Below are 12,654 nucleotides of genomic sequence, written 5' to 3'. Positions count from 1 at the left end.
TGCAAGTTTTGCGCGACATAGCGCAAAACTCGCGCAAGAAGACGCTATCTTCCGTGTTTTTTTTTCACGACGTTCCGCAGCATTCTGGATGAAGGTGAGTAGTGTGGAAACGGCCCAGGTGTGAAAAAACACAATGCAAATCTAATGCGTAAGTATTAGGTTACTTTATGTGAAAAGAAGAAAGGGAGTTTTAAATGTGCTTGAACTGGGTGTCTGATAGCTGGGCAACAATGCAGATTCATGACTGCATTTCAACCTTCCTGTGCTTTACGATGTACTTGCAATTTCAGTCAGCTTTTTAAAACAGAGCAACTTTCTAACTTTCTTGGTTTGGAGACATGTGAAATAAGGATGCCAGACAGAAAATACTGTGCACAAATTGGAAGTACGACTTGCGTGATTGATCAAAGTGGCAACATTTATTGCAGAATCTGGGTTACTTTAGTTTAGAATTTTGACCTTTAATAAAACCATAGAGTACATTCAGCTCTGAGTGATGTATCTGGATCTAATTCTGATTTGCTCAAAGATTATTTCCCAGAAAAATGGCATTGTAAAATCCAAAGCAACATAAAAACAATTCACTACAGTTAGTCTGTAGTGTGTGAATTGGTTATTCTCTGTACAATGTCAGTCTGGTGTTGCGATTGTGTCGGAATAGGATTGGGAAAACCTTCTTTAATCATGAAGTTCATTGGATAATCTTTGGCCAATCACTTTAACTTACCTCACAGAGATTATATGTAGATAAAATGGGAATGGAAGAACCATATATGCCACTTGAACTCTGTGGAAGAAGGGCTGGATAATGTAACAGATAGATTGATATTTTCCCTTAAAGCTGTTTCATGTATTACGTTGGCTGGTCCTCTTTGAGAATTTAACTTTTTACAGAACTGTTCTGTTTGCATGGGAAGCATAATCCATGCCACAAGTAGACATCGGTCAGTTTTTAACAGCATTATAAAGCTGCTATGATGTCATGAAATGTTTGCAAGTATTCTAACAGTGTGATCCTATGCTGAATTACTCCAATTTAATCCCATTGATTTCAATAGGATTGCACTGTAAGAGTTCATCTTCCTGAAAATGTCTTTCATTAATGATCTGGGATGCTAAAAGAGGACACAGGAATTACGGAACCTAAACAGAAACAGGATAGGTAAAGAAAAAAAGGAGCAGTGAGAATGAGAAGCTGGAGAAGGTGAATGGAGAAAAAGGAAAAGAGGAAAAAATGGCAAAATAGATGTTAAAAAGGCCCTAGAGAGATGATGAGGTATATGCAGTTGGCAAGAAAGGGGGGCTATGAGTTGTTGGAAGAAAGGAGTGGACAGCAGTAAGAGCTTTGGAACATTGTGTGTTTGGGCCAGATTGAGCTATGGGGCCAAATAGATATTGCCAGGGGTCATTTAGTAGAAAAAGAGCTGGAGGAACTCATCAGCATAACTCATTAGCATATGCCATGCTCCTTGCCATCACCAAAGTGTGTCATTAGCATAACTGATTCGCATGTGCCACACCCTCTGACATCACCTATCCTGGCTGTTTTGAACCCAATCCTAGCCATTCAAGGCTGAAATTGGGCCCAAAATGGCAAAAAGGGGCTGAAAATGGCTGAAAAGGGGCCCAAAATGGTCAGGATCGGGCCACTGCTGAGTGGGAGAGTGATCTAGCACCCATCAGAGGCCCGATTTGGGCCATTTTGGCCCCAATCCAGGCCAAAGGGCCCAAAATGGCTGTCAGGTGGGTGGGGCCACCTGTCATGTGACCCCTTTGGGGAACTACCGGAACTGCTTTCCTGTGCGTTCCCCCTCAAAATGAGCCCTGGATATTGCTGAGGGCTACTGTTTCATGTTTTCTTTAATCATCCAGACAAATCTTTGGTTGCAAACCTCTAATAAAATCAACAACTGAAAAGTCTAAAAGCCTTGTGCTTTCCTCATGGAAATCAACTGGCTCAGATCAAAATATTAGAGTCACTCACGCCATCAAGTACTTAAAAATAGCTTTCAGTTGAGTCTTCTGCACGCCATCCAAATAATCTTATTCAAGGCACTGTTCTTCTGTGCATAACAGAACTGTTTTAGATATTTCTTTTTCATTTGACTGCAAACATAAAAATGTAATTAGTCATTGCAGATGTTTGTGCTCCTGTGACTGAAAAGAAAAAGAGAAAAAACAATGGCCTGGCTGAGATCCTTTGGACTGATTACAACTTCAGCTGAAAGCTGTTTTAAAATACTAACGGGCTGGGTTGACCTAATATTTTGATTTGGTGGCTGAAATTGCAAAGTTCTATGTTGACAAACGGAACACTGCCCCAAGATACTTTGGAAAATGATTTCAAAAGAGGATGTTTTATTTTTACAAAATGTACCCAATAGAAATTAAAAATCTGGCACCAAGTTTTTAAGTCACTGAAGCAAGGTTGTGTATGAACTGATGGAGGCTGCCTTATACTAAGTCAAACATCTGGTTTATCTAGATCCATGTTGTCTTTTCTGACTAGTTTCATATGAAGAACGGTCTTTCTCAACATCTGCTACCTGATACCTTTTCAACTGGAGATATCAGGGACTGAAGCTGGAAATACCTGCATAGAAAGCAAAAGCTCTACAGCTAAGCCATGGCTCCTGTTCCAAAGAACAGCATTCAAAGTGGCACACAGCCTCGATAAAATAAAACATCCAGTATTGTATTTTAGTCATTATGGGCTATTTCTAATGTCTACAGAAAGCACCAATTGTGCACATTGCAAATGGAAGCTTTGGCTGCAATTCTGCACAATTAGATTGTTTATATCCCTAGGAAACAGAATTTAAGTAGGCAGCGTGAAGGATTGCAGCCCTCCCTTCCTGTATTAATGTACAATTGCAAAAAGGCTTTGAATCAGACTACCTGTTCCTTCGTTTGATTCAGGACGCATCGTTTCTAGGAAGTGTTCTAAAATTTTCTCAGGAGTTCCTGACATCACAGTGTACCTAAACGAGGAAATGGGAAACTATTGGTTAAGAACAAGTTTGAGCCTTAGGGAGGAAGAAGCGGGAGGATACAAATGTATCAGATAAATAATACTTAATGTAGGTAAAGTTATTTAGCTAGACAACTCATATAGACAATTTTTTTATGTTTTGATTTTTAGCACACCTGAATGATTCTAAATTTCATAATGCCAAGTAGTTTTAACACCTGGCTTAGGCCTTTTCCGCACTGGCGATTTACTCCTCTCTTTTTGAGTGTTCACTCCTCAAGGATCAGATTCATTTGAGCCACCTATCTTTCCACACACAGCTTTTAATCCCAGTGCAGGTGCAATCTTTTTTTGTCTACATTGCCCTGAAATAAAGAGGGTTACAGAGTGAGGTGTGGATGTCACTGTTAGCATCACTGTCGGTGTCACTGCTATGACATCAATATGCTGGTGTTTTAAAAAAAAAAATCCCAGACACACGACAGCCATGCTATGAGTACCCATTTTTGTTTAGGATTTATGACCCCCTCCCCACTGTAGTCCAAACTGGATAGCCTTGCCCAGGCTGACCCAGAGTTGGGAGGCAGAGGCCAGCACCAGGGGGGCAAACCAACACAATGCAATAACAATGACATTACGATATTATAACTTCATTACATTTTCTTCAAAAAATAAGACACATCTTCGAAAAGGAGGGGAATGAGGGAAAGAAGATGGGGAAGAGGGATGGATGAGCCGAGAGGGAGAAACCAATAATTGAGAAGTGGCCTGCAGAGAGGGGGAAGATAGAACAGTGGGCAGAGGGGGGGGGGAAGAAAGGAAATTCTGTATGATTGAAAAAGCTGACTCAAAACGTCGAGAAAATCATTGCAGAAAAATCACCTTCAGAAAATTTGAAAATGCTCACTGAAATTTGAAAGGGGAGTTAAGTGTGCGGAATTCAGAAGAAAACCCAAAGCAGCGTGGGGCCAGAACGGGTGAAAATCGTCCATGCAGAAAAGGCCTTACAGTGCAAGCCTGCAAGTGTTTACTCAAAAGTAAATCCCACTTTATCCAATGGGGCTTGTTTCCAGGTAAGTATGCACTGGATTGCAGCCTTAGGTTTACTGTCTTCTGTTTCAGATTGGTTGAGGATAATCTGGGACTGAAAAATTACAGGAGAAATATGAGTTAAGGACCTAAGAAGAGTCATATGGAATCAGGCCACCTAGAGTCCAGCATCCTGTTTCATACAGTGGCAGCCAACCAGTTAAAGGGAAGAGTAAAAAAGAAGAACAGGGAATTGTTTTCCAATTATCGCATCAAGCACTGGCTGCTTGCTAAGAGCGGAGTATTCACGTCCAGGCAGCATCACGGAGAATGTGGCCCCTGCCATAATCTTGCGGTAAACCACTCAAAGCTCCTCCCATTAACCAATCCTGAGGGTTTTTTTAAAAAAACCTTTTTTGCTTTTGGCTTCCTATACAATGCTGTTACTTCTTTGACTATGCATTTGTATCTGCATTTTCTTTTTCGAGCTCAGCGTGAAGTGATGTTTTGTGTTGACCTAAAGCTGGAAAAAACATGGACTAATCAAGTGCTGCAATGAGACTGATAGAGGTCTCAGAGCTGCCACATCTGATCTGGTTCAGACTGCATCGGAGAATGGCTGTTCCACATTTCTATTTCCTAGCTGAACAAAGGGATTTCTTGCAATGCACCACCCGGTGCTCATAACTTTGCATCATTTTACTGCATTCGAGTGCGTGTGGGGGGTATGAAGCTGCCCCACTGCAAAAAGAAGCTCCCGCTGAGAAATAAGTGGTGGAGCTGGCCTCTGGGAGCTCCTCTGCACTTTGAGAAGTGGCCGTCACACAGTTCTTTTAGCTGCCAGCCCTTTGGGAAGAACTGCATTGATGTCCCATGAACACAACTCCTTGTTAAACCAAGCGCACATTTTGCAGAGATATTCTCTTGGAGAGTAAAGCAGAAAGAGAGGCAAAAAGAGTTTACTTTGCTGTACTTTGATTATGAAAGCAAAAATGAAAACACTGGCGGTGAAAACTAGTTGGGAGGTGACAAGCTCTCTGCACGAAATCTGTTACCAGAGCATGTGATTGCCCAGGAAGACAGAGTTGGTAGGCTGATCTGTGCAGCAAGCTCTTCAAACAAAATGTCAGATGGCGGAAGCAGAGACAGAGAACTGCTGAATATGAAAGGGACCCAAACAGCATTTCTAGCAATGTGCTTCCCAGACTAAAGCCAACGTATCTATAGTGAGAGGGACCAAGGCATCATATCTTACACACTGGCCCCAGATGTGTAGAAATGTCTTGTGGTGGTGAGCTCGGAGCTGCCTTCTCATCTTTATTGTCTCTGTTTCCTGATAGTAAGAGCATATAGAGTTATACTGGTTTAATGGCCACTCTTTTCCCAGGAAATTCTTGGGATTGTAGATCTGGGAGTGGGAGAGAAACTGAGGGTTTCTCATTGACTTGCCAACTCAATGTTGGAAAATTCCTGGAGATTTGGGGGGCGGGGTGGAGCTTAGGGAGGGCATGGTTAGGGGAGGGGTCTCAGTGGGGTAAAATGCCACAGAGTCCTCCCTCTAAAACAGGCATTTTCTTCAGGGGAACTGATCTCTATCAGCTGGTGATCAATTGTCATTCCCCGCCTGGAGGATGGAAACCCTAGCTCATGAAAGCATAATTTGCAGTATTGTTTAGGAAAAATCAGGCCGGTTGGTGGCATAAGAACATTACTTCCTAATTTAGACAAGATCTGTAATAGAAAGAAAAGTAAGTTTTTGAGATAGCATAGGGATACGTTCTGTTTCCTTTTTCTGCTGAAACTCAACAAAGATGGCAGTGATTCCAGGAGGGGATTTCTGGAAGGCCATATAATAATTCTAAAAATCTACTTATAATTGAGAGCCAATAACCAAGAACTAAATTTGATCCAAAAAGAGCCGAATATGGATATGAAAACCATGAGGGTTGCCACAACCAAGAGAATAAAATGAAAAATGTGTGCAAACTGGCCAACAGCAGCAAAGAAGAAGTCAGCTGAAGGAATAAATAACAAATAGCAGCAACCACACAAATGTATTTCCAATGTGTCAAAAATTGCAGAAAATGGGAGGAGCATTTTGATATGAAATTGAAAACAAATGTAACAAGCAGTTTCAACCCAGTCCTAACTTTAATAACTATGTAAGAGGGAGCTAGAGAGAGAAACGAACACGCAGAGAAATCAATGGAGATTTTGAAAAATTAAATATATATTTGTATATAAGTTGCAAGATAAAAAATTGGCTAATGCCAGTTTAAATTGGTGCAGTTGCATTGCCTCAGGATAGCTGAAAAAAACACCAGGGGGAAAACCCATTAAAAAAATCTGGTCCCAAGAATTCGCAGGATACCACTTGCCTGACTCTATTAACTAAATCACTGCTTGCCCTAACAAACAAGATGTTTGCACAAAATGTAGAAAGAGCTTACAGAAATCAATCTGTGCAAACTGTATCATTATAAAGCTGTACCATATGGTGGACAATAAAATACCATATTAAAATAATCTCCAAAAATAGTAATAGTAGTTTCATGTACATGTTAGTACTTACAGAAGAAACCTCAAAGTAGAATGAAAACACAGAGGGGGAGAAGGGGAAATCTATGCCACATTTCATGGTCATGGTAGCATGGATTTGCAAACACCTGAGTGTGCAATGTAACTTTACTTTTGGGTCCACACTTCACAGCAGAGGGACCATAGCTTAGCAAGGGTCTGTAGGAAGCTCCAGGATCCCTCTCTGTCATCAATGAGTGAATGATCTCTGTTTGATATTTTGAAGAGCTGATGCCAACAGAAGAGACAGTAATGGGCTAGTTGGATTCACAGCCAGTAGACATAGATGCTTACTGGCCACTCCAACAGTCTAGTATCCTATATCTGTCTATGAACAAGAATGGGCTCTGTGGAGGAAAGGCACAAGAGCAATCAGAAAATACTCCACTTCTGTCTGTTCATTCTCACTATGATGTGATCATGTCTGTGGTTGAGGCCCAGGAACATGAAATCCAGTAGTTGGTCCAAAGAAGACAAAGTAAAAAAGAGATGCAAGAATAGGTGCTGGAGAACAGTGCATCTGGTGGTAAATTGGCTGGGAAAACTGAGTCGGATAGATAATGATATATTGGAAGAACAAAGATCCGGGTAGTACCAGGATGCATAGGACATAAGTAGTATGGCCAGGTTCGGGGTACCAGACCAAAATGGCAGTGACTTTGACAGAAGAACAAATGGAGCTTAAGCATCAACATAAATAAGTGGCCACAGCCCTCAAAGGCAGGAAACTGTCAGCACAAGGCAGACTTGGCCAATAAGGTGTTCCTTGACAATATGAAATGAGCCTCAAAGGGATCGTAACACTAATACAAAAACACATGGTTCACTTCCACTATGGTTAGTTTGTGAAGGCAAGATTCAAATTGCTGATGATCACTTGAATCCCCATTTGCTTCCACAAGTAATGGTTTCATTGCTTCACTGTGCTAGGGAACAAGCCAGGATTAATCCCAGGTCTCATGCAAAAGCAAAACCATAGTTAAGATGAACTGTGGTTAATAAACCAACTTTGGATAGGCTTGCCAACTCTGGGTTGGGAAACTGTTGGAGATTTTGTGGTGGAGCATGGGAAGGGGAAGGACCTCAACTGGGTATAAAGTCCACCCTCCAAAGCAGCCATTTTCTCCAGGGGAACTGATCCTATAATCTGGAGATCAGTTGCAATTCCAGGAAATCTCCAGGCCCTACCTGGAGGCTAGTAACCCTAACTTCACACCATGGTTTCAGATCCTGGTTTGGGGGTCGCTAACTAACCATGACTGGTAAAATGTTCAGTAAAATGTTCAGACAAGCACTGTAACCACAAATAGTGAAACTAAACCACAGTTTCACATGATGTCCGAACTGAGTCATAATCAGAAAAAAACCTTAGCCATATATTCCTCCCGTAGAAGAAAAATTGTCCCTCTAATACAGCCAACTAGTTTCTGCTGCTTTAGGAAATTTGAGTTATGAGAACGGGATGGCTGTACATTAAAAAAAATCTCAAAAAATCAACATGTACTTGTATCAGCATCAGTATTTCAGTCCTCCACTATGGCAACTAGGTAAACAGTTTCAGGAGGGTAGCTAGCTGTGTTGGTTTGCAGTAGAAGAGCAAGATTCGAGGCTGGTAGCATCATAAAAACCAACAAGATTTCCGGAGTATACGCTTTTGACAATCAAGCTCCCTTCATCAGATACAAGCAGGAATAGAGATTCTTGAGCCCTTATAACCCAGTCAGATGGTGGGAGAGGTGTTGCAAAGAAGGAAGTCAGGATGCAGAGGTACAATGCAAAATGTGATCAGCTTGATTAGAGAAAGGGGTAAATGCTTAGCAGTAGGAAATGTAGAAAATTAGCATCTGTAGTAAGATAAGAATTCTACATTTTTATTCAGCTCTGGGATATTACAACAAGTTCATTCATAAAATCCCCCTGGACTGAATAGGGACATAGGATTCTTATCTTACATCAGATGAAGATGAACATTTTGCATTGTACCTTTAAAGATTCAGTGATCTCTTCCTACTTGTATCTGACAAAGGCAGCTTTGATTCTCAAAAGCTTATACCACAGAAATCTTGTTGGTCTTTAAGTTGCTGCTGGACTTGAAGCTAGGTCAACAGCTCAATTTGAACTACAGTTAATACAAACAAGGTGCTTTTCAATAGTACATGCCCTTTAAAAAGTTTATTTCAATGGACTCTATCTGAGCAGTTTCATCTACTCCGAGTTGTGTCAGTTCTTCGGATATTTCACCTGAGGCTTCAAATAATGGGGTTTTTTTACATTAAAAAAGAGATTTCATAATTGTCCTCAAGATGAAAGCCAACATATCCCAATTCTTCCTAAATCCATCACCATCTATAGGAGTTGGGCCCAGCAACGTAATGAAGAGTGAATAATGGACAGTAATGCATTATGAGAATTGGAAAATCCAAAATTTAAAATATATTCCCTTAATAATTACACCATGTGCTTTTTTAACTGTTCCCAGTAATTACCCTGCTTAATTATAATACTGTAATTACAATATTTCTGTTGCATACAGTGAACATATACAGTGAGAACTATGTATAATTTATTGTGGGAAGCTGAAGGACCCAGACAGGGATGTTTGAAGATGATGTATTATGCACTGCCAGGCATGTGATTAGCTGATCATTTTTTTTCACATCTGACACACTGCATTCTTCCACAGACAGAAAGAACATACAATTGTTTAAATCATAATATCATTAGAAATGCATAATTGCAGCCTAGAGTTGATGCTATGGAATGAAAACATACTTGTGTTGAAGAGGCTGTGAGTTGCCTTGATGGGAAGCTCTGCTTCCAGCGGGGACCTTCTCTAGGACCAAGACATCTTGGTCATGCTCCTTCAGTCTTACAGTGTTCGCCTCAACATCCTGAAATACAATTTTAATAATTATCCTCTAGATATAAATAACTTTTTAAAAAAGAAACATGAATGGATTTCATACACCCTAAATAAAGAACTGAACAGCAACGATGTAAAGGTTCTACTTTGCCAGGGAAGGGGAAAGATATGGGCTCCAATACAACGGAAAGTTGTACTTTCATCTCAGTGAAATCTAGTTCAAGCTAGACTGGGGACACTGAGAGATCTCTGTCTTTTGGTGCTACACCTCTGAAGATGCCAGTCACAGCTGCTGGCAAAATGTCAGGAACTACAATGCCAAGACCACGGCAATACAGCCCGGAAAATCCACAACAACCATAGTTCAAGCTAGTTCCATCAAATCCAGCCCCCCCCCCCCAGCCCTTTCTAGAGCCCGTTGTATTTTTTGCTACAACGGGCTTTGTTGCTAGTTTTCAATAAGATGTAAGGGGGCCAACCAGAAACTACTGCTTCATTTTTCCATGTCCATCCTCCTGCATCAAATCTGATGCATTCATATGCAACCCTTTAATTAGTGGGAAATGAATATCACTTTTCTAGATCAATCTTTTCACAGTTCCAAATGATGCATCTACTGTCTACTTTTCTGGTATTGTAATTCTTCTTTTTTCAACTTGTAGGTGCATTATGATTCCTTGCAATAAATGCTTAATAAATGCTGGATAATAGTATTGGTACTGGAACAGCAGTAACAGCAGCAGATTGTAGCCATGGTGTTGGATTTAGCATTTCCACAAGGACAGATTTGGGCGGCTATTTTGGGCTGCTGTGGGAGGGGGAGACATAGAAGTCATGTTCTGTGGGGAAAAGTCCTTCTGTCCATAGAAACACTCCATGGCCAAGCATGAATAGTATAGCTCAGATACAGACCATATTTTCCAGTGACAGAATGAAACTTTCCTGCCTCCTTGCTCCTACTTCAGCCCACTGATCTCCATGAAATGCTGTTACTAGGTGATAGGGGACCCAGAAGAATGGCAAGAGGGGATGTCTGCAGCTGATTAAGTGGAATCCATGAAAATTGCCAATTTAGTCTGGATCCAACCCTATACAGGTATGTTCAGGGGTTGTCTCAGAGAGACTGCACTAATTTGCCATCTTGTTTACATCAGCAGTGGAGCAGTTTCTGCATGCCACAACTTCTACTTAGGTAGGTACACAATTGTTTGCAAGTATTTGAGGGTAAGCTATTAAGAAGGGGAAATCAATCGGTGTCCTCTTTAGTCCACACTTACCCTGAGTATTCTGTTAAAATCTTCCTTGTCTACCCTCAAGAAATGGCAGTTATCTTCCCGTAGAACAATGGAAGCTGCTCTTGGAGCATCGTTTACTAATGCTAACTTGCCAAAATCATCGCCTTCATGTAGGGTACATACCACACCCTAAAAACAACAAAACATTTATACAGAGAAACCATAATTTAGAGTTCATTCCATTGACAATCCACACGCAAACACCAGCTTTCCAAGCCAAATACCATAACAAACACATCTGGCAGGAATTCAACAGCCAAAATAATGACTAGATAACAATACATGGCAGCTGGTTATTACTAATACTAAAGAAAGGCAAGGGCAGGAAAAGAATGGGATTTATTGCTTGAAATTTTATTCAGAGAGAGAGAGAGAGAGAGACAGACTTCTGGCTCCACTGTTCATGCTAAGTTGCTATTTTGTTTTTTTGTTTGTTTTTAAGTCAATGCTTTTTTAATCAGGTTTCTTGAACAACAGAGTTTCTTTGGCAAAGACTGCCGGCCTCTGATATATAGATCATACTTATGAGCCAAATATTATTAGTCACAATGTGGCTTTCAGTGATAGAGGAGTTTATGAGCTGTAGTTTTTTCTTAACCGCAAATGAAAATATTTTGTTTTGTATTTAAGGTGTCCATCCTCTCTCTTTAAATGTGAAAACATTTACAATTTGCAATTTACAGGCAATATAAAATACAGTATACACTCATAAATCCATTTATTTATACTGTTTGTTGTAATACATTCTTTTAAAAGGTAACAGGTTTTTAAAAATGACACTGGGACTGTTATAAAACAAAAGTAGCTTACAACAGAGAAAGTTATTTGTGCTTAAGTCCTGTTAAAATTAATGAGATAAAATTAGAGTGGATAGCATGAGCAGGGTCTATTTTTATAGAGATTTATTTACTTGAATGTGACTAATTAAAATGGCAGGACTTAAAAACTGAGGCATACAAAAAATATGCCCAGAGTTGAAAATGGCAGTTCTCTGATACAACAATTATATCATTTTGGGAGGGAGGCAGCTAATAACAATCTTAAACAGAGTCATAGCCTTCTAAGTCCATTAAAGTCAGTGGACTTTAAAAGGACATAACTCGTCTTAGGATTACATTTAGCCTAATTATTTGTACTAGCATATGTAGTTGCAATGGTTCATAGAGCAATAGCATTATTGTTGTGTGTATGTCTCATGAGCTTTTAGTGTTGCGGATAATGTTAAGACTGTCACTGATAAAAGCCCGTGAATACTTTGTAACTTCATCACAAAGCCATTGAATATTCTAAGTTTGCATTCATGTATCTAATATAAGAAGGGTAATGCACTTTGTATTATAATGTATGAGGACAATGATATATTATGGGTTAATAAAACTTAGAATGATGACTCACCTATCAATATCAGCCTTAACAGAAATAAAGTAAGTGCCACATGTTAAATAGTGGGAAGAAGCTATCAGATCTCCAAAGAAAGGGCCTTAACTAACAAATTATCCACTTCAGAACAGTTGTACATGAATTACTGCTGCAATGAAAATGATCGATCTGTGTACAGGAGTTGTCAAGCTGACTCACTAAGAAAACAAAGGCATGCAGCTTATGAAAAAAAATTCATGGGCGGGGGGCGGGGGACAACAAAGAGATAATTATGAATGTATTTTAAATCAATGAAATGAAAAGTACATTATTAAACCGATATGATGTCTGACCTTACTGAAATTAACATTTAACATTCTTATTTCAAATATGCCCTCATTACTAATTAAAAGATTATTCTTAAGTCATTTCTTGAACTTTAAAAATAATACATGAAATTTTTAAAAAGATAATACCTTGCCATAAATTACAACGTTTACCGATCCCTTTAGAATAATGTACCAAGAAGTTCCTTCTTCTCCTTGATTGAATACTAAAAG

General features: G+C 39.8%; 1 protein-coding gene across 7 annotated transcripts in view; it reads right to left on the bottom strand.

The window, feature by feature from the left end:
* The window catches only part of RAPGEF4 (Rap guanine nucleotide exchange factor 4), an 87,219-nt gene that overhangs the window by 38,042 nt on the left and 36,523 nt on the right, over positions 1 to 12,654 (bottom strand). For all 7 annotated transcript variants that reach the window (XM_054970904.1, XM_054970905.1, XM_054970907.1 and 4 more), the window contains 4 exons: positions 12,571 to 12,647; positions 10,718 to 10,864; positions 9,350 to 9,468; positions 2,899 to 2,981 (listed from right to left, as the gene is read on the bottom strand). In XM_054970904.1, the coding sequence (XP_054826879.1) occupies positions 2,899 to 2,981; positions 9,350 to 9,468; positions 10,718 to 10,864; positions 12,571 to 12,647 (426 nt within the window). The remainder of the gene's footprint in view (positions 1 to 2,898; positions 2,982 to 9,349; positions 9,469 to 10,717; positions 10,865 to 12,570; positions 12,648 to 12,654) is intronic.

Source organism: Eublepharis macularius, chromosome 2, assembly GCF_028583425.1.
Source record: "Eublepharis macularius isolate TG4126 chromosome 2, MPM_Emac_v1.0, whole genome shotgun sequence".
Classification (NCBI taxonomy): Eukaryota; Metazoa; Chordata; class Lepidosauria; order Squamata; family Eublepharidae; genus Eublepharis; species Eublepharis macularius.
The sequence above is the reverse complement of the archived record's forward strand: the minus strand, read 5'-3'. Positions and strand labels throughout refer to the sequence as shown.